This window comes from Neopsephotus bourkii, unplaced genomic scaffold, assembly GCF_033783945.1.
Source record: "Neopsephotus bourkii isolate Nb327-2 ecotype Australia unplaced genomic scaffold, CSIRO-AGI_Nbou_v1 NB_845, whole genome shotgun sequence".
Taxonomy (NCBI): domain Eukaryota; kingdom Metazoa; phylum Chordata; class Aves; order Psittaciformes; family Psittacidae; genus Neopsephotus; species Neopsephotus bourkii.
In genome coordinates, this window is record NW_026901341.1 from 176,727 (window position 1) to 201,562 (window position 24,836).

General features: G+C 42.0%; 3 protein-coding genes across 6 annotated transcripts in view; all 3 read left to right on the plus strand.

The window, feature by feature from the left end:
• The first annotated feature begins 305 nt into the window (after nt 1–305).
• MCM8 (minichromosome maintenance 8 homologous recombination repair factor) lies at nt 306–15,810 on the plus strand. The gene is made up of 18 exons (XM_061356151.1): nt 306–543; nt 724–798; nt 1,289–1,371; nt 1,545–1,694; nt 2,404–2,507; nt 2,985–3,183; nt 3,999–4,084; nt 5,566–5,717; nt 6,779–6,977; nt 7,439–7,469; nt 8,002–8,142; nt 9,787–9,928; nt 10,546–10,741; nt 10,992–11,205; nt 12,091–12,300; nt 13,008–13,084; nt 13,555–13,744; nt 14,947–15,810. Exons 1-18 carry the CDS (start codon nt 417–419, stop codon nt 15,037–15,039), a joined length of 2,469 nt encoding a protein of 822 aa, XP_061212135.1. The 5' UTR covers nt 306–416; the 3' UTR covers nt 15,040–15,810.
• A 777-nt stretch (nt 15,811–16,587) lies between these two features.
• Nucleotides 16,588–24,026, plus strand: CRLS1 (cardiolipin synthase 1). Of its 2 annotated transcripts, none has more exons than XM_061356171.1 (7): nt 16,588–16,761; nt 17,698–17,835; nt 18,404–18,533; nt 18,992–19,077; nt 19,802–19,870; nt 20,339–20,430; nt 22,297–24,026. In XM_061356171.1, the coding sequence occupies exons 1-7, from the start codon at nt 16,708–16,710 to the stop codon at nt 22,382–22,384; spliced, it is 657 nt and encodes a 218-aa protein (XP_061212155.1). In that variant the 5' UTR covers nt 16,588–16,707; the 3' UTR covers nt 22,385–24,026. The 2 variants fall into 2 exon arrangements, with proteins under 2 accessions (XP_061212155.1, XP_061212154.1); XM_061356170.1 differs by lacking the exon at nt 16,588–16,761 and adding an exon at nt 16,998–17,413.
• A 102-nt stretch (nt 24,027–24,128) lies between these two features.
• COMMD1 (copper metabolism domain containing 1) overlaps nt 24,129–24,836 on the plus strand; it is a 79,748-nt gene continuing 79,040 nt past the window's right edge. For 2 of the 3 annotated variants that reach the window (XM_061356173.1, XM_061356174.1), the window contains exon 1: nt 24,129–24,379. In XM_061356173.1, coding sequence (XP_061212157.1) covers nt 24,185–24,379 — 195 coding nt within the window. In that variant the 5' untranslated portion in view covers nt 24,129–24,184. The remainder of the gene's footprint in view (nt 24,380–24,836) is intronic. The other variant, XM_061356175.1, reaches the window with a different exon arrangement.

The window sequence follows — 24,836 nt, forward strand, 5'->3', positions numbered from 1 at the left end:
GCGAGCTGCGCCCTCTGCTCCATGGCGACGCTATATGCTCCTTCGCGATTGGCTACAGTGCCGGAAGGAGTGTATGGGCGCCAAAATAGAGCGCTGAGGGGGATATGAGAGCTTCCCTGCCTCCTTAGGGGCTGGTGGAGGTTCTTGCTGAGGGAGCTTAGTGCTGTTGTTTTGCCCCCTCACTGCCGGGGCTGCTCAGCGGGGCTCCTCTTTGCTTCCCCGGGCTCTGTGGTAGGGAGTGGGCGGCCGAATCTTCCGCAGGGCCTCCGAGGTCCCTCAGGGCCTTAGTCGTAGCCCCGCAGGTGAAGCCCCCTTGGCAATTGGCCCTAATATAGATTAAATTTCTTTTGGTAACACTTCTGTTTCTCTTGGCTCAGTTTGCTGTCGCATCCCCAGGCTGACGCCTGCGGAGCAGAATGAGCAGGGACCTCAGAGGCAGGGGATGTGTCCGCGGGAGAGGCTTTCAGGGGTGGCGAGCAGGATGGCGAGGCGGATGGCGAGGCAGAGGACACAGGGGAGAGTGGAGAAGAGTGCCTGAGCCTGGTGAGCCTTCTCCTGTGCTTCTACCTGTTCTCTAAAGCTATAATGCTTTGCTTTTGACCTACTGCGCTAGGCGATTACAGCTATTTGCCTCCCCACGGTCAAAAGAATCACCAAGAATAAAACTTGCAAAGGTCTAATATTCACGTTGTTTTAATCCCCACTTTTGTAATTTCTTCCTAGTAAAATCTCGACTAGTTCAATCAACGTTGGACCAATTTATTCCCTATAAAGGCTGGAAACTTTACTTCTCAGAAGGTATTTTTAGACTAAAATTTTATAAAGCATTTTGTTCCTTTTTTTTTTCTAGAATTGGTTATAAGTAGAGTGGATAAGTTCAACAAAAAACAACTGAAATTTGTATTTATTGTATGTAAACATGAATACAACAGAGATTTCAATCTTGTGGGAGACAATAATCTCTGTGTGTTCCAAACTGTGAAGAGTCTTGCATAACGTAAAACATGGTCTTTCTTAAACTTGATCAATAAGCCACATAAATCCTGCAGCTACCAAAGACTGGAACTTGCATACCTCTGCTGTATTTCTCTTATTCCTATGTGCTTGTCATATCATCCTAGACAAAGCTCTGTTTTTTTTTCTATCGGGTGTAACGATAGAACGTAACTGATATTGTAATGATCTATCATCTTTCTCAGGTTTGGAATGCAGAAAAAAAAGTTCATGTATTTTGTGAAATGGGAAGTGATTATTTCTGTCCATTACTAACACGGCATTTTCTAATTAGCTTATGCTGACAAGTCTCCTTTTGTCCAGAAGACTCAAGCCTTTGAAAAGTTTTTCATGCAACGCATTGAGCTTTATGATAAGGTAAAAACAAAATAAAACATCCCATCCAACAGCCTGTTGATACAATAACATTACAAATCCTGTGTTTTCTCCATTAAAAATAATTTCCATCATAGATATGAAATATTTATGATGTGATTTCTATGTGTTGTGTTTAAAATTTTAGGTGTATTTTATAACTTAATGTTTCACAGGATGAAATAGAAAGAAAAGGAAGTATTCTTGTGGACTATAAAGAACTGATACAAGACAAAGAATTGACTAAATCAATACCAAACTTATCTACTGAGTTAAGGGACATGCCTCAGAAGATACTGCAATGTATGGGTCTGGCAATTCACCAGGTAAGTAAGATGTTCTAATACACAGAGGCATAATCCTCACAATGAAAAACAAATCAGTGGGACTCTATTTTTTTCTCCCTTATTGGAAATTACTCTTTATTTAAAACTGAAACTCTGCCATTTCTCAACCATTTCTGTACAGCCCACAAAATCATGTTTTTGAAAATCCTTTTGGCTTGGTATTTTCTTTTTTGCTTATTCATCATCAAAGCAGTAAATTAAATGTAGTTCCAACAGTTTTGTTATTCCCTACTGGGAGTTCTAATTCCGGGGGGGGGGGAGGGGGGGGTGTTTTTATTTTTAACACACTGGGAATTATCTGTGCTGTGTCTCCCATGTCATGTAGCAAAACCACGGCTGGTGGGTGAATGGTGAGCAGGTTCCTGTCTCTTTGTCTCTTAAAGTAGCATTTCACTACTTGTTGACAGACAAGTTGAGATGTTTGTGGCTTATGTCACACAAAAATCCATATATTGAGCACAGCATTAAAGATTATTGTAGACGCTTTGTTAATTAAAAACTGAAACACAACAAATATGTTGATTTTAGTTCCATTTAAAATGAAGCTTAAAACTGCCCAGAAGCAGAGAACTCTTCAAACTGCAGTAGGGGGATCTGGTTGTAAAAAAAATGGAATCAAGCCTAACAGCAAATTGACTCCGTGTTGCATGGCACACTGCATTTGTGCCTGCTTCTCTGTTCTGTCTAGGTGCTAACAAAGGACCTTGAAAGGCATGCTGCAGAGCTGCAGGTGCAGGAAGGATTACCACTTGAAGGAGAACCTATAATAAATGTGCCTCTCATTCATGCTAGGTAATGTGTGTTGAGTATTCAGGGTTTTTTTTCCAGGAAGATCTGTTTGCTTCTTGTCTAATGGTTGTCAATATCCATGCATAGTAATAAGGCTTACGTATTTATTTTATTGAGAGACTTGTCTCTGTGAAGCTAGTTACAGAAGAGCAGTCTACATTTTGCTTTTGGTTCACCATGACAAAGGCTAAACTGTCCTTGTGAACAAAAGAGTGAAATGGAGAAACAGGTGTTAAGGGGAATAGCGGGAACACCTGGGGAATAGCAAGTGTCTCACTGCTTCCTAAAACAGGAATGAAATACTATGCCATGAGCCTGCAGCCAAACTGCTTCTACTTATTGCTCTGGGTTACTGCTAATAATTGGGTGTAGGATTTTTTTTGTTTGCATTTATTGGGGTTTGGGGTTTTTGTTGGGTTTGTTTGTTTCTGTATTTAAGTATGGTAAGCTTTCAAATGTTACTGTTTAACTTCTCTGTAGGGTGTACAACTATGATCCGCTAACTCAGCTGAAAAACGTTCGAGCCAACTGCTATGGGAAATACATTGCCTTGCGTGGCACTGTTGTGCGTGTCAGTAACATTAAGCCTCTGTGCACTAAGCTGGCTTTTGTATGTGGCACATGTGGAGATGTTCAGAGTGTTCCTCTACCTGATGGAAAGTATACCCTTCCAACTAAGGTAAGTTAAAACCATCTAACTTCATACTTTTCTCTTATTTGTACTGATCTGACAAAACCCAGTATCTTTAAAGCTACATTAAACAAATGACATGCCAAAAAAACATAAAGCTTATCAAAAGCAACTTTGTATTACTACATACCCTTGGTATTTGAAAAAAAGTTGTATCCTGCTGAAACAAATGCAATATGTAGAAACTCACTCAAATCTAGGAAAAAATGAAATATCTTCTCATTTTCATTTCACCAGTTTTGTTTAAAAATCCTCCTCCACCTCACTGTGGTGGTTACTATGTTTAGATTGGGGTCTTCTGTGGATTTTGTTTAGAACATTTTAATTTCACTGTTTTTTATCTGGATTTAGAAAGTTATTAGACATAAGACAGTGCCTAGTTACGTTAGCTGATGTGCTCAAGTGAAAAAATTATCTCCTCTGGAACATCTGCAAGTATTAAAAATAAAAAACCAAAACCAGACAAACAAACCCACAAAACCCCTCACCTACCATCACCCTTCCCCCCCCAGCACCCAAGAACTTGAACCAATTCACCAAGGGGATCATAAGATGCGCTGTATCTGCTCAAACAACTCTGAATTTGTGTGTCTGTGGCTGATAACTCTTCATTAATTATGTATGTGCTAATTTGTAGCCCTAATTTAACTAGCTGTTTTCCTGAAGTGATGTCAATGAATCACATTGCTTTGTTTTCCCTCTTTATATGTATATATATATTTTTTTTTAATTAAATTAGGCAATTTGAAATCCTGATGTTTAAAAAAGCAGTTGAGAATGAACTAGAATGACTGTCATTACAGTGCCTTATTCCTGAGTGCCGGGGCCGATCTTTCACAGCTGACAGAAGCTCTCCTTTAACCACTACAGTGGACTGGCAGTCTGTTAAGTAAGCATGTCTTCACTTCTGCTCAAAGATGTAATGCACCAAGGTAGTCAAAGAGGGACAGGATGGCTCATTCCATATCACATGGCATAAGTTTAATAATCTAACTCTTCTGTGGCAAGCACTCTTCAAAATTTGTATTACGAAGCGCTGGTTTTATCTGAGCACTTATATACTTCATGTATTAAACCTACCCAATATAATAGCTTCTTGGAAATTCCTCCTACCATGACTGAGTTCTCTGGGAAATGTCCAGTTTGTGCTCTTTGCAGCTTGATCATTTCTAATTGCATCTATTATTTAATGATTCCCTTTATCACACTATAAGTCAGCTACAAAACACCTATTAAATTACATTGATCAGCTATGCCAGTTGAATGAACTGGAAGTAAATTTGAGGGCTAGAAATCTTAGGTTGAAGTGATGATGTGTTCCTAAGGTACACTCAGTAGAAGGAAATAGTGCTGTGCCTCCCCATTCATTTGCTTTCTATGTCTAATCAGCAAGTGGGCATGCCTAAATATTTTTTTGTTGTTGTTGCTATTCTGCTATAGGGGAACAAGTCACTGTTTCTATACAAATTAACAATGTTAAAGTATAGGAAGGTGGATGGTGGATCTGGTTTTCATTGCTTCCATTCTACTATGTGCTATTAGCTAGCCTACTGTTGCCCTATAATATATATTCAGAAGAGTTTGATGTGTGGCCCCTTACTAAGCTAAGGGGATGGACAAGGCTTGGAAAAAGCAGGACTCGGCTTTTTCCCACTTCAGATTCAGATTCTGTAGCTTCATGTGCTCTGTGTCAAAAGTTATCATGTCAAATGACACCTAAATGTTTTTGATTTATTAACGTGCTGTAATAAAAGTAATTTGAAGATTTTATTTAAAAACCAATGCTGACATTCTTGTCAGCAGCTCTAGAGGGTGCTGTTTATCGCAGCTTAAGAAAAGCTTGACAATGAGCTTAGAGAAAAACTATCAGAGCTTTAAGTGCAGAGCCCAAACTGGAACCTTTTGAAGAACTTGTTATTTGCTTGCCTTTTACAACTATACAAAGAGTGAGCTACTGTCCTGGTTACAGTATGAGGGATACTCTGGGCTTTGATAGGGTTAAAATGCCACTTAAACATTTCATCAGGAATATCGTGGCTGACGCCTTAATTTTTTTTATGTGAGGTCCATCTTTTTTCACATACTGTACTTATTTCTTCTCTTCAGTGCTACAAAATCTGAATTTTTATTATTTCTGGAGTTTATAGTTAATTGTCTTTCTGGGGTTTATGCATAATACACACCCATTTATTGAAGCCTGAACTGAAAAAGTCTTTCTCCAAATTCAGTGCTGCGTTTTCTAGAGTTTTTTAGGGCATTCCTGCTGTCTCCATTCTGGATTGGTTGGAAGCATACAGCTGCAGATCCTGTGTGCTGTAACTGAATTTGTAATGTTATACAGGGATTGTGCACCCACCTCATGTTTTGCAGGGTGCAGGAGCTCATGGCAGATGATCAGCAAGAGGCAGGGCGAATCCCTCGCACAATTGAATGTGAACTGGTTCAAGATCTTGTGGACAGCTGTGTCCCGGGAGATGTGGTCACTGTTACAGGGATAGTAAAAGTGTCAAGCACTGAGGAAGGTAAAACGCATCATCTGAGAACATCTTTTTGCTAGGGCAGTGTTTTTTCTAGTGATAACACAAGAACGGTAACAGCTATTCCCTTAATGTCAGCCTCAAAATTGTAGATGTGTTAAAGTGTGTGTTCCTTCAGAAGTTGTCAAAGTTTTATAACAAGGAGTTATTTTGAGAAGGCTAGATATAGGGCTGTCCAAGAGGAGCACTGTCTCTAACATCCACAGATCTCCATCAGTGACATGTCGGGGTTCACAATCCACTGGTCTAGACACAACTATTGACCTGAATTTAAGTACCAGTCTGACATCTGATGTTTTAGTGTCAGCTGATAGGAAAGCCTTCTCTGGAGCACTAATGTAGCAGGGACATCCTTATTTCTTGAAATCTCACTGAGAGTCATTGTTTGCTTAGCCTTTTCCCTTTAAGATCTCCTTCAAAAGATTGGAAAGCTGTCACTCTGCTGTGAAGGAGTATCACCCTTCTTAGTTCAGTCCTCCCTGGAGAAATCTTACAACTTGTTTTTCTTTCTTTTTTTCCCCAAAGCGAGGAGTTACGTTGCACACAACTGTAACAGAATACATTGCAGAGAAATGCAGTACTGATTTACCATGAGACCATGTTCTCTGCTAAGTAATCATTGGGGATATAGAAAATAAGTAATTATTAAGCCACATGTTTAATTATTCTGCACTATGGATTTTTTTTTCCCCTCTAAATATTGAGTGGGAACATTTTGTATTCAACTTTGACTAAAGTAATGTAATAATTTGAAATTCCTGGAAAACTTCATTTATTCTGGGAGAAAGTTTTTTTTCTATATGCATATAACCTCCTAATGCAGCAGAATATTTTATTATGTACCTAAATGGAGGGAATTTAAAGAACAATGTAACCAGAAACTCACCATTTTTTTTTGAAAATGCAGATGTTCCATTACTTAAATACGAACATTTTGCACATGGCTGAACTTAATATTTCTGAATTACCCTATGCCATTTGTAAATAACATTGGTACTTAATGATAGAAAGAATATTCCTTCATCCTTTCTCAATTTTTCTAACAGGAGCTTCTAAAAGTAAGACTGACAAGTGTATGTTCTTGTTGTACATCGAGGCCAATTCTGTCAGCAACAGTAAAGGACAAAAAACAAAGAGTTTTGATGATGAGGCTTTTCAGAGATCGTTCATGGAATTCTCACTTAAAGACCTTTATGCTGTTCAAGAAATTCAAGCTGAGGAAAACCTGTTCAGGCTCATTGTGAAGTAAGTTCTGTCAGACCTACAGTAGGTCTAGAATTAGATTTCTGAATCAGCATGACCACCTTCAAACAAACATGACAGTCAAAGCTATGAAATGTCTAAGGCTTGTGCAACAGACACCAGAGATTTAAAAACCTTTCATGGGCAAGGAGCTTGGGAAGAAGTATTGCAGTTGGGGTGTTAGAACTTTGAGGGGGATTTAAGGACACAGGGAAGTTAGGAGTGTTTCAGTTCAACCTTGAGACAGAAAGCTATGGGTAAAAAAAAACAATGAATTATTTTTGCTCTTCACTGAGTACATTCAGCTCATGAGTATTGTTCTGTTCCTCACTCTGCTTTTCCACAGCAGAGGAAAGAGGTGCAAGAATTGAGCAGAGGGTGCGAAAGACCCTCAGTTCAGACAGAGAAGTACTCTTCTACAAGATTTATATTTCCCTTAGGTTACAATCTTCTTTGTTTTTCAGCTCTCTTTGTCCTGCAATTTATGGCCATGAGGTAAGTAATTCAACAGCTCTGACTGCAACTTCAGTTTGGAATGTTTATGCCACAGTAAGCTCCTAAAGAAGGGAGAATGACTTGAAGATGATGGGGGAGAGATTTAGATTAGACAGTGAAAAGTTCTTCCCTGTGAAGGTGGTGAGGCTCTGGCACAGGCTGCCCGGAAAAGCTGTGGCTGCCCCATTCCTGGCAGTGTTCAAGGCCAGGTTGGACGGGGCTTGGAGCAACCTGCTCTAGTGGAAGATGTCCCTGCCTATGCCAGGGGAGTGGAACTGATGACCTTTAAGGTCCCTTCTAACCCAAACCATTCTGTGATTTATAAAGCTTATCCAGGGTGAAGGGAAGGAGCAGGGAATGTATTTGCAGGTAACTGTGACTCAGAGTCACTTTCAGTGACCAGAACGTGGCAGCTTTATAACCTTAAGTTCAGCCATCCAGAAGGAAAGCATTGTTATGGCCAATACCAGGGAACTGTCAGAATTTGTCACCACGATCAAATACTTACAAGTGTTGGTATGTACCACTACAGATTGTAAAGGCAGGTTTGGCCCTGGCATTATTTGGAGGATGTCAGAAGTTTGTAGATGACAAGAATAGAATCCCAGTGCGAGGAGATCCACATGTTCTGGTTGTTGGAGATCCAGGATTGGGAAAAAGTCAAATGTTGCAAGTAAGGCTTGATTTACTTCTGTTGTGCTATTGTATTTTTCTCCAATTCCTTGTTATCTTGACTTCTTGTAAGCACAAGCTGTGCCAAGACCAAAGGGTTGCGTGGGTCTGGCTACAGCTGTCTTTTAATGTAGGACACCTCAAATATAGGATAGAACCCAAAGGGCGGTCCACTGCTGTCCTCTCCTTGCTGAAGGGGTCAGGCCTGTTAAAACTCTTACTAAAGCAGGTATACTTGGTCAAGCCTGTGGGTTTTCAAGTATAGGCTTGCTCTCCTGCCCTTTTACAGTTGAGGTTTTTCCCAGTGAAGAGTTTTACTCCTTCATAACTTTATTTGACAATGGACTAGCTGAATGAAGAAGGTACACGCTTGGAACTAATGCAGTTTAAAATATCGTGTTATTCACTTTCTATGAGGTTTACCTCCATTCTCTTACCTGCTATGTTAGTAGCTCTAGATCTTGGCTTTTGGGGGAGACCTGCATTTGGGATTTTTAATCTTGGTGGACGTTTCTACATGGCTGTGATAAAATCTGTTAGTAATAGATTTATGTTTTTTTTTTTTTTTAATCTTAAACCAAATGGTTCTAAAGCTCCATGTCTTTTCCCACGGCTACTGTGAAGTGACAGAGGGACAGAGTTCACCTGGACTTGCAGTACCTCATTTAAAAAGTCAGACTCTTTCTAATGTGGACATGTTTTGTTAGGATACAACTTGCAATAACTGAAAGTGATGGATTTGTATGCAAGCATCTTGACAAACAAATTTCTCAGTTATTTTTTTCATTGAATGGGGACTCTCTGCATACAGCGGGTGATTTGTTTTTCCATACTGTTACTAAACAGCTGAATGCCATCCAAGAAAAGCTAGTAATCTGTTCCTCAGCTAAGACCCTGAGGCAAGGCTCCTCTGTCATCACTGTGACAGGGAAAAAAAATCCCAAGGAGAAAAGCAAAGCTGTATAAAGAGCCAGGGCTTTTTGTCTGGTTGGGTGCTTGGGGGTTTTTAATGTAAAACTTGGTGCCTGTCAAGGTGGTACTGAACAAAACACTTGGTATTATCGTTTAAATAAAACGGGCACCCAAAACTATAGATATTTACTGGGAGAATCCAGTTAGAACTGTATTCTAGGCAAACTGAACTGCAATGTGTCAGTGTTCAAGCTGACCATGCTTTGTTTTTCTAGCTCATATTTCAAATTGCAGGGTGCTTTCTGGATGCTAACGACATAGAAAAGACTAGACTGTCCTTCATGCTCTAGTTGCGGGGAGAACTATGCATGCTTCTTCTGAAGCAGCCAGCATGTTGGGCACCAGGACAAGATATTAGTCTGAATAGACCTTGGGGTCTGAAGACACAGAAACTGTATATCTGCAGTTCTGTGACGGATATCAAGTGCTATACCCAAGGTCCTAACAGTTTTGATAACACGGTAGACATGGTTGTGCTGCAAATCTTGTGATCAAAGTTACTCCTACTGTTTTACAGAAGTAACATCTTGCAACCCCAAAAGACACAACATTACTGCTGGGCCACCTTAAGGAGAAAGATAGAAACTTGTGTTTACTTTAAATTGTTTCCCTAGAATAAGGCTTATGAAATTCTTCATCTGGGGGAGGGAAAAAGTACTTATTTCTCTTCTAGGCAGTGTGCAATGTTGCTCCTCGAGGTGTGTATGTTTGTGGTAACACTTCCACCAGCTCTGGCCTGACTGTTACACTGTCTAGAGATGGCGCTACTGGAGATTTTGCCTTAGAAGCTGGCGCTTTAGTGCTTGGAGATCAAGGTAATACATGTAATGCTACAGAGTTTGTGTGACTGTAAGTGGGGGGTGGGTGTATATGCTACTAAGTCTAAGATTAACTACAGTGCTTACGTAACTGTGGACTAAAAATGTAAATCTGAAGTATGATATTGGCTTTCCACACCTTGAGAAGTTCTGAGCCTCTCCAGTAACTTCTCTGGAGGTGGTTTCTGCTTTCTTAGGGATTAGGATTCATATGAAACTGGCGTTCTGCAATTCATAAACCAGCCTTACTGTGGCAAAGAACTAGGATTTCCTTTTTGAGAAATCTCTGACTTAATAGCAGCTGCTGGACTCTTACTGGTTTTGAAAAAGAGCTGCTGTCAGCTATTTATACTTTTACAAAGCTTGTTTTGTTATCTTAATGTGTGGTCAAGACACTGTTTCCACAAGCCAGACCAACTGCATAATGGTTCACCTGCAGCACCATGAAATGAAAACAGCCCTTGCTGAAATGGATACCTGATCCAGTGTCTCCTGCAGTCCCTAAGACTCTAGGTTGGGCTTCTGATATAGCATTGGATTGTAACATACACTCACTCATCCATCAGTTAATGCATTCTGTAGTAAGTCTTTGCCCTGTTGTTAATTGCTTCCAGGAATTTGTGGAATAGATGAATTTGATAAGATGGGAAACCAGCATCAGGCTTTGTTGGAAGCCATGGAACAGCAAAGCATCAGCCTTGCCAAAGCTGGCATTGTTTGCAGCCTGCCAGCTCGAACATCTATTGTTGCTGCAGCAAACCCAGTTGGAGGACATTATAACAAAGCCAAAACTGTGTCTGAGAACTTAAAGTGAGCACTTTCTGAAATGCTATTTATATAGTTCACCACTGAAATGCTATTTATATAGTTCATCACCGTAGATGTTTATAATAGTCTTGTAGCTTTATATAACTGCTTTTTCGTTTCCTGGAGCTTGAACTTTTGAGAGAGAAAATGTTCTACTTCATTCTGAATAATGGGACAAGATTCTTTACGTGCATTTGAAGTAGAGCAGAGTTCCTTCTTTATGAGCATTGTGGTTTTCTTGTCTCGTCTCTAGAATGGGGAGTGCTTTGCTGTCGAGATTTGATCTAGTTTTCATTTTGCTGGATACCCCAAATGAAGACCACGATCACTTGCTGTCTGAGCACGTGATGGCAATTCGTGCTGGAAAGCAGGCAATGTGCAGCAGCGCTGTTGTGACTCGCACCAACACACAGGATCGCTCTATCCTTGAAGCCACTTCAGATCGACCCCTGCTGGAAAGACTAAAGGTAAGACTTGTCCTGTGACTGCTGCTGTGCCCCTTCCTGTGATGTTCTTGGCACTGAGACCTGGGCAAGCCTGACTTGCTGGATGCCCTCAGTCTCCCACTCTCATTCTTCTCACAATAATTTGCTCTGCATTCAAGCAACACTTATGGCTCCATGCTGCTGGAGCTGTTAGATGTGCCTAAGCCATATTCATCTCCACACAGAAAAGAATTTATTAGCCAAGCTGGGTTCAACTGTGGTAGCAAGAAGATAATTTGTGTGTGATGCTCTAAAGCAGATTTGCTGTGTTAGATTTCAATAAAAAGCTACAGAACTAGACTGGATACAATAATTTAATATAACATGATGTGATGTGAAGTATTGAATCCGAATAAAGCAGTGTGTAAACAAATCCTTGAGCATTTGCAACTCATGACAGATTCGGAGATTATGGAAGAGGAAGCATATTTCTTGTTGAACTTAAGTGATCTTTCTGAGGGCTGTTGTTGTCAAATGCCAAGTCTTGGGAGATATATCTTCTACTGCAGCTAAACCCATGCACTTTTGGGAATGGAATATCAGCAGTGGTGGTTTTATCTGTGGAGTTATATGGTATAACAACTGTGAAACTGGATTTTCTCTTTTTGAGTAAGAATTCGTGATACGGTTAAGTCACTGCAAACAAGAAGCTTTAGCTTCTTTTTTTGAGATGGACAAACGTGTTTAATTACATGTCTAAGCCTAGTGTATGGACTTTTACAAGTACACAGTTCATATATGATGCACTAAAATCCTTCCAGTGAAGATTTCAGCAGATAAAGCACAGAGGATGAAGATTATATGTTAAAAATTGTATTCTATAGGGTTCTGACAGACAGAAATCTAAGCTCCTTGTAACTGGGTTAGATTTTACCAGGAGAAAACTTTGATGCCATTCCACATCAGCTGCTGAGGAAGTACATTGGATATGCTCGGCAGTACGTTCACCCAAATTTATCTTCAGAAGCTGCTCAGGTCCTCCAGGAATTCTACCTTGAGCTCCGGAAACAGAACCAAGGAGCAGACAGCACCCCAATCACCACAAGGCAGCTAGAGTCACTGATACGACTTACTGAGGTAAATGCAAGCTGTAATACTGAATGGATTGAAAGCAAACAGATTATTCCTAAACTGCTACTGATACCCTATAGTTTTTGACAGCTTATTCACTGCTGTGCTTTTTTGTTGTTAACAAAACGGTAAGAATGCAAAAGACTTGAAAATGCTTAAGAGCTGCTGTTGCTTAAAGCCTCTTATAAAGTAAAACACCCTTGATGGGGTAAAAACTCTTCACTATGAGGTTGGTGAGGCCCTGGCACAGGTTGCCCAGAGAAGCTGTGGCTGCCCCATCCCTGGCAGTGTTCAAGGCCAGGCTGGACAGGGCTTGGAGCGACCTGCTCTAGTGGAAGGTGTCCCTGCCCCTGTGGCAGGGGGTTGGAACTGGATGGCCTTTAAAGGTCCCTTCCCCAACCCAAAGTGTTCTGTGGTTCTATGAAAGAGGCTCTATCACATTCTCCCAAAAGGAAAAAAAGTAGGTGCAGGCAGGAATAAGCTGAAACTGCTGCAAGTAAACTCCACGCTACAGCCTGATAATGTGAATGTGCAGGAGATTACATGGAATCACTGTTGAAAAAATAGAGAAATCTTCCTCTAAATCCTGTAGGCTTAGGTTCCATCTCTGCTCCTGAACTTTGTGCTTGTTATGGAGTGACTGTAGCCTTTTTTCACATTGGCTATAATATATCTTAAATGTACTTCTGTGGAGTTTTTTGTTCTGTTTTAAGGCACGATCAAGACTGGAATTAAGAGAGAAATCTACCAAGGAAGATGCTGAGGATGTAATAGAAATAATGAAATACAGGTAATACACACTGCTTTAAAAATAAACAATCACAGTGCCATTCATTCAAACCTTTTACTTTTTGGTACACAAACACAGTGAAGAAATTACTTTATCAAATTTAGCCCCATAATGCCAATATTCAGATTTGTTAGCTCTTTAAAAACCCTAGGTTGACTATGATTGCTTAGGCCTTTGAGTTGTATCATTGTAGTGGTTACGTAGATCTGTGCACAGTAGATTAGACATAAGGCACTGCCAAAGGTTTTTCTTCTCTTGTATAATTACTCTGTTGTTTCAGTTGAACAATTCATCTTTAGAAGTGATTTGGATAGATGCTTAGTCTAAGTTCCCTAGATAGTGACTTTCTTACCAGGGGATAGTTTCCTATGTGGCTTCTGAAAGCTTCCCCATGTGATTATGCCTCAGGAAGCAAACTGATGCACTTTTGCTTTTCCCTTCTGTTGCTCTTGTTTTAAATATATTTTTAGCATGCTGGGAACCTACTCTGATGAGTTTGGAAAACTGGACTTCGAGCGTTCACAGCATGGGTCTGGGATGAGCAATCGGTCACAAGCAAAAAGATTTGTTTCTGCCCTTAACAGTATTGCAGAGAGAACTTACAACAATCTCTTTGACTTGCAACAGCTTCGGCAGATTGCAAAGGAGCTGCAGATCCGGGTAAGTTAGGAAATTGAGCATTTCTCCTGCAATAAACTGCAAGGTCAGTCAAAATGATTTATTGCAAAATAGAAGGCAGAAAAGGCACATCTGTTGTGCCTCTGCAATGAACAGAAATAAGCAATGTTTTCTGCTTGTCAGGCTTAACAATTTTCCCGAATTGCCTTTTGTTTGTTAGCTTTACTAATGTTACTAGCTGACAGTAATGGCTCCTTGCACTAGTAAGGGCTGGTTCTTCTTCTGGTCCTTAACAAGATCCTGCTTTGTTTATGAAAGGCAATTTTGGTTCCAGTGTTCTCTACTTGCTCTGGCTCCCCAGGGGACACACCTATTTTTGCTCCCAAATTTAGACTCTTGTGGTGTCTGTGCTCTATTTCAGCAGTGCAGTGATGTTTCTGTTTGACCTTCTCTGGCCCAAATACATCTTTGGGGTTTTCATTCCTGCTTCAGGCATCCTAATGCTGTAACTTGATAGAGTATCTTGTGGGACACATGGCCACACACGTTTTATTCTGCAGCTGATCTGCATTCTGTACATGGGTGGGGACTTCAACCAAACAAAAATATTGATAGCTCATTCTACTGAAAGAAGGGAGATTTAGATGAGATAATAGGAAGAAATTCTCTACTGTGAGAGTGGTGAGGCCCTGGCAAAGGCTGCCCAGAGAAGCTGCGGCTGCCCCATCCCTAGCAGGGTTCAAGACCAGGTTGGACAGGGCTTGGAGCAACCTGGTATAGTGGAAGGTGTCCCTACCCATGGCAGAAGGTTGTAACTGGATGAGCTTTAAGGTCCCTTCCAACCCAAACCATTCTGTGATTCTATGAAAAAGCATTCAAAGCCCTGCACCTGTAACAAATAGCTGGGAATCAGTGGGTGATGTAGAAAATAGACTTTTATTTGACAGATACTTGGGTTTCAGACTTAGATTTAGACATATGTAACTGCATACTTTCTGCATGTCATTATATGGAGAACACTTGTTCTATGTAACACCACCATTAAACACACCATTAAAAACGGTGTGTAAATAGAGTGCAAAAGGGTGCAACCTCCTAGCAGGTCAGCAGTTTGCTAAGGAAACTAACCTATTCTTAGGCAAGTTTCAAATTATTTTACTCAGTTCTTTTAAACTTTGTTGGTTTACCTCAGATAAAATGTCATTTTTTCAGTTTGAAACACGTTTTTGTCTTTCTTTTCCCAGGTATCTGATTTTGAAAGCTTTATTGGATCCCTAAATGATCAGGGTTATCTTTTGAAAAAAGGCTCAAGAATTTATCAGCTTCAGACTATGTGAAAACAGCCACAGTGCAAAGCTTTGAGAGACCTAATCATTGCACCTGGAATGGACTTGATGGCCCTGCAGCAATGAAGCACACTGAGCTGCAGCCTAGCACAGCAGTCAAGGCACTGCTGGCACTGTTGCTTACTGAGGTGTGAGATCACCTTTCAGAAACTAAGAGTGCCCACAGGGTGCTGTAGTACGAACAGACACCTGGTGTTGCTGCTTGACAGATCTTAGGTCTGCTCCAGGGTGTGAGATTGGGTAAGACCAACACGTGCTTCATCATCCATGAGGGGGGAGTGTGTTTTGTATTGACATGATTGCAGTACTGTAACAGATTTTACTTTACAACAAACATTGGACCCACAACATTATCACAAGAACACAAGAGTTATATTTTTAACACCGTAGCTCATTAGAAGAATTTTAAATATGGAAATATTGTCCAAAAGTTGGGAACCTTCATATTGAGACAACACAGTTTTGTTGCTTTTAAGAAATGCTGCCTTATTGAAACTGACCTGATTTTCTGTTTGGCAGCTCTGTATTTGTTGCTCTTTGTAGATGATATTTTCATTTGAAATGTAAGTCTGATATAAGAAAATATCTTTATTACCCTATTTAATTTGTAAAATGGCATTTGGCTTTTATTTATGTCTTTCATTAAACTTTATGAGAAATCTGTGTTTTGTTTTTGTGTCACCCAGTGACAGTGAATGCTGGTGTAGGTGTCATGGGAACATGTTATTTATGTTTCTGTGTCATGGAAACATAAATAACATTTATTATTATTTATGCCCCATCCCTGGCAGTGTTCCAAGGCCAGGCTGGATGGGGCCTTGAGCAACCTAGTATAGTGGAAGGTTTAAGGTCCCTTCCAACCCAAACCATTCTGTGATTTTTATGGCATCTATGTAACATAAGTAATGTCTGTTCCACAAGAGTAAAGTGCGGAACGTTTCCTGAGTCTTACTAAATCAGAATCATTGTCTAGTGCAATAAAATGCCAGCTGAGAAGCTTTCAGTATAAGAATCCTCCTCGATGGCAGCACAATGCTCAGCCACTCTTCTGCTTCTGTTCATTAGCAAACTTGCTGATGGTGCACCCTTTCCCGGTGCCCAGGTCATGTTCAACTCCTGCCTTCACCCTCCACACGTCTAAAAACGAAAAAAACAAATACATCTACCTGATGTGGCAGAAGGGTTAATAAATTAACAAAATCACACACATTTTAACTGCTTTTTCTAGATTGAGGTGGCTGTGGAAGAGGTAAATATCCTACATGCCACTGGGTTTTAAGAGCCTCCGTTTGTTTTACTTACTACTGCATGTAACTAATGCTGATTAAACAGCTGGGGCTCAAACCCTACCTGGGTGATAAACTGGTGCCAGAACTATGAACACCACCGCTGCCTCTTACCGGCAGGGAGGGCGGGCAGGCGCAGGCCTCAGAAGCAAATCAGCGGCTGCACTTGGAAAAGTAAACTCTTATTCCTCCTTGAGCTAAAGTAAACGTGGGTGAGGGAGAGCGAAAAGCGAGCACAGGAAACCACTTCGTTCCTCTGAGAAGTCTCTTACGATGAAGTAAACCTTCATCCCCTTATAGAACAGCTGGAGCACATCGCCGCCCGCCGTGAGGAGGAGCGGGGTGACCCCAGGCAGCCGCCCGCCATGCCGCCATGGACTCCGCCGCCCGCTCCCGGGGGCCCCCAGGGGACAGCTGTAACCACCGGGTAAGTCCTTAAGCGGCGAAATCCCCGTTTTCTCCTTATTTCTCCCCGTTTCTCCTGATAGCTGGGATCTACCAACACAGCCGCTGACCCCCCCACCACGGGAGGCAGCCTGCCGTAAAATGCGCGGTGCAGCGGCGAAAGCACTGCCGTAAAGCGCCGCAAAAAGTCGCGCGTTCCACCCCCCCGTTGCCGCACATGCACAGCCCGCGGCTCGTCCCCTGTCCCCGAGCCCCCGCACGGCTGCCAGGGCGGCGGATGGCGCCGGCGGCCGGAGGCCGCTCGCTGCCGCGGGCAGGCCCGCAGCGCGCCTAGGCCCCGCGGGCAGGCTCCACCCCGCACCATGCTGGCCGCCGCTTGGCTGGGCAGGGGGTTCTGGGGGCTCCTCCGCGGCGCGGGGCGGAGGCGGCCGGGCGGCGGCGCAAGGCCTCTGGTCAGCCGGCTCGGGGCAGCGGCGGCGGAGAGGCGCGGTGGCCGCCGCCATGGCAACAGCGGAGTGTTCTCCTGGGCGGGCGGCCGGGCTCCGGCGGAGTGGTGGCGGCAGCCCCAGCGGCTGCTGCGGGAGCCCGCCGCCGCCTGGCGCCTCCTCAGCGGCGGCGCCACCCCATCGGAACCCCCCCAGGAGCGGCGTGTGGCAGGGCGCTACGCCGAGCTGGTACGTGATACGGGGGGGAGCGCTCGTAACCCCGGTACTGGTGGGAACGGGTGGGTTTGCCCGGAGTTGGAGCCCCGGGAGGGCTCTGTGGGTTTCTGTCGGTGGTGCGTTGTCGCTCTGGAGGCTGTGTTACAATGTTCAGTAGCTTAGGGACGTGTCCATGTGTCTTGCGCAAACAGCACACAAAGGTTGGTTTAACGTAAAGTGTGTGTTTGCCTTGACTGTTACGTGCCAAATCGGGGTTTGCCTTCCTGACCTGAAGTTTTTGCTTTCTTGTTTTACAGTATGAAAACCCCTGGACCATCCCAAACATACTGTCAATGGCAAGAATGGGTTTGGCGCCAGTTTTGGGCTATTTGATCGTTGAAGAAAACTTCAACGTTGCACTGGGTGTCTTTGTTTTGGCTGGTATTACGGATTTGGTATGTGTGCATCAGCTTGGGAATACTGTGGGGATAGTGGTGGGTTATGGTGACCAATTGGCATGCACTGAAATTCATATTCCAATACAGATTTGGTTTTATGCTATGTATGTCCTTGGCAACATTGTGAAGGGAGCTGGGAGGTGTCCGAAGGAGACCTAGTGCTGTTGGAGCACGGGGAATGAGTATCAGAGTTCCCTGACCCAGCCCCAAGTGGGCATTCTCCAGTCAGTGCTTATGCACTGGTAGTCTGTAACTGTGTGCAGGTGTCCCAGGTCCAGCCATTATAACAATAATTGTGTGAATTTTAAGAGCATCGGTCACTTTTTTCTTTTTTCTCCCTTTTTTAATATATTGTTTAATAATCAGAATTGAATACGTTCAGAGGCTTCCAAAATCTGGAATGCAATATGAAAAAAAGCATAAAATACAGCTAAAGGGTATAATAGTTCATCTTAAGCTAGCTGTATTATGTGAAGTCATTCATGAAATACTTCTGTATACAGCCTATATAAGCTATTTTTATTATTGGTTTTCTAACAAAAACGTTGACCTTTGTTTTTCTCAGTTGGATGGATTTATTGCACGGAACTGGGCTAATCAGAAATCAGCTTTGGGAAGTGCTCTTGATCCTCTGGCTGACAAAATTCTCATCAGTGTGCTCTACGTAAGCCTGACCTGTACAAATCTTATCCCAGGTGAGAAAACATCAATTGCATGTACTGTATAAGGTAAAGAAGCTGATTTTATGTGTAGTAATATTTCTTGTGTTTCTGGTAGGAAAACTATGGCTTGGAACTCTTGCTTTGTCAGTTGCACTTGGTTATTTGCTCTGATCAAATACTTAACACACATCACAGAAAGCACGTGCTGCTATATCCAAAACCAACTAGCATATACTGCCATTTTCAAGTGTGTTTCTTTAAAGCAATAATAGTGAGTAACTATATCAGAAATTTTCTCATGGACTGGATTGTTTTAAGACTTCAGATTAAACCCTTTCAGAAGTCATGGTAAAAATCTCCAGCCACACATAAAACTTGTTCAGAAGCATTTGAGAGTGGTTATCCTCTTGCTTCATATTTTGTGCACTTTTTGGTTTGGTTTTAATCATGAACATGATTTTTCATTAGATTCTATTGGCTTGGTTTTTCAGTTCCTCTTACTTCCATGATTATTCTGAGGGATGTAGCGCTCATTGCTGCTGTTTTTTACGTGCGATACAAAACTCTTTCTCCACCGGTAAGTGTATAGCCTTAAACAAAATTGTAGGAACATGTAGTCATTGTATTTTGATTAAACCTTCTGTAATGGGTTTAAACTAAAACAGGGTAAGTTCAGGTTGGATATAAAGAAGTTCTTTACTGTGAGGGTGGTGAGGCACTGGAGCAGGTTGCCCAAAGAAGTGGTAAATGCTCCATCCCTGTCAGTGTTCAAAGGCCAGGTTGGACAGAGCCTTAGGCAATGTGGTCTCATGTGAGGCATCCACTGTCCAAGGCAGGGGGTTGGAACTAGATGACATTAAGGTCCTTTTCAACCCAAACCATTCTACAATTCAATGATTTTTAAAAGTACAAAAATATGAATAAGCCTTCAACAAAGTTGTAACCAAAGAAGATTTTAATCTTGAGACTTGATGATGACTTAAAACTTGGGTGGTTAACCTAAGATGTGGTGTTGTGCTTGTTCTTTCACCAGATAGGTTTGTAAGCAGAGCAGTATTTCATAAAATAGGTTTCATCAAGGTGAGTCAGAGCTACTGATATTTTTCCTGTGTATGATGTGTAATAAATCATATAAAATTTATTTTTACATTTTTCCTACATATACTATGTAGTAAATCATATAAGAGCAATATCAGTATAATCTGTAGTGCTACAATTGTCTGTTCTGTGTTGTGTGAAAAGGAATATCAAATTGAATATACTAAATTGACTTTTTTTCCCTCTTTTTTCTCACCCAACAGAGAACACTCAGTAGGTATTTTAACCCCTGTTACGCTACTGCCCAACTAAAACCAACATTCATTAGTAAGGTAAGAGTAGTAACTAACAGTACTTACATAGTTACTACATAGTAGTAACTATGGTTTAGTGTGAGGTGTCCCTGCCCATGGTGGGGGGAGGTTGGAACTTGATGATCTTAAGGTCCTTTGCAACCCTAACAATTCTGTGATTCTGTAACACCGCAGTACTTGGAGTGGTGTCCAGTTTGGAGGGAGGGGGCTGATTCCTACTACCCCTGAATGCAGTTTCAAAATAGTGCCAACCAATTTGAAGGCAATTTACATCCTGAAAGATTTTCAGCTATGCTCTGTCAGAGTGCATGCTAATTTTGAGTATGTATAGTGTATAGTTCAGCTGAGTATATAACTCATTAAAAGAGGCTCCTAAATAAATTTTCTGTATATAGACTAATACTTAAACCAGTAATAAAAGTGTCTATATTCTTTACATAGTACATGTCTTCATTTTGGTCACATTTCCTATTTTGCTTTTATCAGATGAACACAGCGGTTCAGCTAATTTTGGTGGCAGCTTCTTTAGCAGCTCCTGTTTTCAATTATGTGGACAGCATATACCTACAGACATTATGGTAACTTATCTCTTCACTTGCTTTTGATTTTGTTTTTTTTTCTGATAATTTAATGTACTCTTAAAGAAACTGGTAATTGAGATTAATCTAATTGTGTGGCACAAAAAAAACTGTGCAGAGATGATGTAATAGACCCGTATGCCTGAATTTTTTACACATTTATTCTTAAAAGCTCCGGTATTGGTATTTGATTTACTGTACAAGCAAAATGTAGTCAAACGATACTAGTTAAGATCCAGGAATAAGAGCTGAGTAACAAGTCGTCAGAATAGGCAGAATTCAGATTAATAGAAAAGAAGGGAGTGGGAAGAAAGACTGTATGGATTCTTTATTTATTCATGCCATAGGTGTCCTTGAAGAAGTAACTCTGATGTCAGTAAAAATAGATGGGAAATGTTTTCTTGGTTTTGCTTTATGTTATACCTGCTACCTTGAAATCTAGGTTTCTGAAACCTATCTGAAAAGCACCTGATGAAATCTGTGATTCCTGCTAGACTACAGGAAGGAAGGTGAAGGATGGAATGAGAACAGGCAAACAGGAGTGTAACTCCTTAAATAGTGGCTGTTTCTTTCGCTGGTGTCGTTGGAGGTGTGAGCTGTACCTGAAGCTTAACTGTAGCTGAGGGCAGGTGTTACAAATGCAGTTACTTCTCCTGAGCACTTGGGTAAGAGATGAGGACAAAGAGGCTGAGCAGCAGAATTACTAAGTAACTTAGTTTCAAGTAGTAAAAAGCCCAGTGTTACTTGTATTCTTTTTTGGGGGAGGGAGAGAGACACTCAAAAAACCCCCCAAAACCCCCCCAAACCAAAACAAACCTAAAAGCTTTTAAGGAGCTACGGACCTTGATCTTGACAATCAATGTAGTTTTTCATCCTTTTGAAAGCCAAAACTAGAATTGCATCTGTGAAAGGTGCTTACTTTGCTGCTTGTTTGGGACTCTGAGTGAGTTACGACATCTTCGTTTTGTTCAAATTTCGTACTTTGCTTATATTGGTGAATACAGAGGTTCAGCTAATTTTGGTGGCAGCTTCTTTAGTATCTCCTGGTTTTGGCAAGCTGTGGCCACCCCATCTCTGGCAGTGTTCAAGGCTCGCTTGGATGGGGCTTTGAGCCAACTAGTGGAAGGTGTCCCTGCCCATGGCAAGGGGGTTTAAACCAGATGATCCCTAAGGTCCCTTCCAACCCAAACCATTGTACAATTCTATTGTGTGAGTAATGAAGAAATGCTGGGTGTAACTCACCAGGGTCTTCTGTAAACACACACTCAAAAATTATCTAAATGAGTGGGCCAAGGGAGAGCAGTGGTAATGGAGGTTTAGGACTGTATTGGTGGCTCTCACCTGAATGGTGTCAGCCTTTGACACAGAGGAGCACTGTTAATTTAGAAATATAGGTAGTTATTACCCAGTGTCTGAGAAGGGAACAAAAGAGGCTGAAGCCAAAACTTATGCTTTAGCTTTGCAACTTGGTTCAATGAGACATTCCAGTTTTGTGTGGCTTGAATGTTCCCCTTTTATACTACCAACATATAATATCTATCTCCCATCAGACAGTTCTCAAGCTGGTAAAAATTAGTGTAGGCTACAAATACTGAATCTTTTGTCTTCCCTTCTCTAAGACAAGTGCTAATATGGTAAAATTTTGCCTCCTATGCAGTTACACTGAAATATTCTACTTTGCACTACATAGCAGTTCCTTTGTTTATCTAATCCACTTCAAACTGAATTTCAGCATATTAACTGTAAAACCTATTTCTGTCAGACATAGCCCTTGACCTTCTAGTGAAAAATAATGATGAGCTTAAAAATGATACTTTATTATTGTACTTGGACTCAAACAACTTACAGGAACTATTTTCCCCAAAGGTGCATCACGGCTTTCACGACGGTAACATCTGCCTACAGTTATTACCACTATGGCCGAAAAACGGTTCAGGTGATAAATAACAAATGAAGTTCTCCTGAAAGGACAGGCTCTTGGCACCACTGGGTGCTGTACTGCCAAAGGGGGTTATATTGCTACTGAATTTTGGATCAAGAACTCTTTTTTTTTTCCTGCTTAAAACCATGGCATCACAATGGAGTGAAGATTGAACATGTACTGTATATATATAGACTTTTCAATGTGTTTTTTATTTGTATAAAAATAGGGTTGTTTACAAAACAAATAATATCCTTAAAGACACAGGTTGCTGATTGATGCCACGTGCATTCTGAATAATTTTATACTCCTTTTGAAGTCAAAATATGCACCTTTCACCAGCTTTCTTGCCATCTTCACACAAGACACTGAGTAGGCCGAGATCTGAGAAGAAAAAGCAATTAAAAGAACAGATTTGTCTTTGTACCTCAGCCTAAGTCACTAAACCAGCATTGCTCATTATGACGTCCATCAGCCTGAAGCAGAGGAAAGCATCTCATCGGGAACAGTATCTTCAGAGATCTAAACCAGAAGGATAAAAATCTTTTCCTTCGTGTTCCATGGTAATACGGATAAGCCATGAAGAGTTACTACCCTGCCCCATTTTTCAATACGAGCAACCATGAACTGTATTCACCAGAGAAGAGCATTACCCCCAGAAAGGTTGGCTGTGCAGTGAGTAGTCTGTACCCAAATGGAGTTAGTTTCTCATGCTATGTATTAATTTCTAGTGATTGAAAGGAACTCCTGTATCTCCAGATTCTTTAAAAGCTTTTAACAATGCTATTTAATCTAAATACTGCTGTGGAAAAGAGACGTTTTAAGTATTGTCTAAATTAATGGAGAGAGTGGAGAATGGAGAAATTGTTAGCTGCACATATTGTTACATCTTTAATTTTCCTGTTCCTCTAGCTTGAAGATTCCCCCAGGCCAGGGGACAGCTTGCACATGTTCTTTGCTTATTCTCTACTTACAAAAAGATACAGAATAAAGAACTAGGCAGAACAGATCATGTTGATCATAAACCTATGTTTTATATTTCTGAGCAATGTGATATTTCTTGTATGTCGAAAAAGTGTAACTATGAAGGGCTTAAATAACTGAAATCAGGTGGTGATTCCACATACTAGAAGACAATTTGCTGTAGACTTGAAAGCACACAGTCTCTTTTGTGACTGCACATGCTTGTATATACAAAGCATTTTAATATTTTTTATATTTAAACTTGTATAGAATGGTGCACAGAGAAAACACTTGATATTTGTTAGTACCTTTTTCTTAACTGTCCCGTGTTTTGTGGCCAACCCTGCCTCTTATAGCAAAAGGATAGAGAGCAAAGCTGATGGAAGCTTCCTTAAACTGAGTGTTCAGTAAAATGGAGTACTTGAAGAATCAGCATAGAGAAAAATGCATTCTACCCAGTCATGTCATTCCTGTTTGGTTCTGGTTAATGGGATTGGGGTTGAATTGGGGTTTCTGTTGTGTTGAGGTTTTTTTTTCCTGTTTTAATCACAGATACCTTTGGAACATTGCATAGCATTGTCAGGGAATGGAATACTGGCCCGTGGAGGCTCTATGGTGGTGTGTGTTATTACACCTTGTTGAAATAAGTTCCATGTACTCGGTGCGACGTGCCTAAATACTAGTGTTAAATAAAATCAGTCTGGACGGCAGAGCCGCTGCGTTTTCCGTTTGCATGTTGGGTACTCGGTGGTTGTAATTACCTTGCTAAGGGCACGATCCGCCTCACCCCGAGAAGACTCGGTACAGCGGCGGGGACTGTCCCTGCGCGGCCGCCGTACACTCGCGGGCGGTGCCTCCGCCCTCCTCACGATGGCGGCGCCGGAGCCACCTCAGCCGCCGCCCGAAGGCTCGAAGCCGCTGAGCGCGCTCCTCAGCGGCATCGCCCAGGCCGCCTACTACGGCAACGCGGACATCACGGAGGAGCTGCTGCGCGGGCAGCTCTACCCCGAGGCGGCGCCGGAGGAGTTCCGCGCCCTGCGCGCCAAGATGGGCGGCCTCCTCCAGGTACCGGGTGCGGGCAGCGCGGCACTGAAGGGAGGGAACCCCGGTCCGGGGGGCGCCTCCGCAGAGGGACCAGCATCCTTCCCCGCGGTTCGGCTCTGGCTGCAGCCGGGGCCGGGGGTGCTGCCGCGGAGTGAAGCCGGTCGCCCTCAGTAGGAGGTGAAGCCTTTGGCTCCGTCCCTTCCCTTGCATGCCGTGGTGAGCTCCCGGTGTCGTGGAGGCGTCTCCTCAGAAGCAGGAGCCCACCAGGCCAGCGCTCTGTTGAGGGCAAAGGCAGCTCTTGGGTTTATGCTCATGGAAGTACCGGTACTTGAGAACTTCCTGCGAAGAGCTGCTGTTCACGTATTTCTTAGAAGGAAACTGCGTTTTAGGAGAAGTATCACCAATTGCGAGGCAGGCTGCTTTAAGCAGCAAACAGATTTGGCTTTACGTAGAAAGGAAGGTATTTTCCCTTGGAATA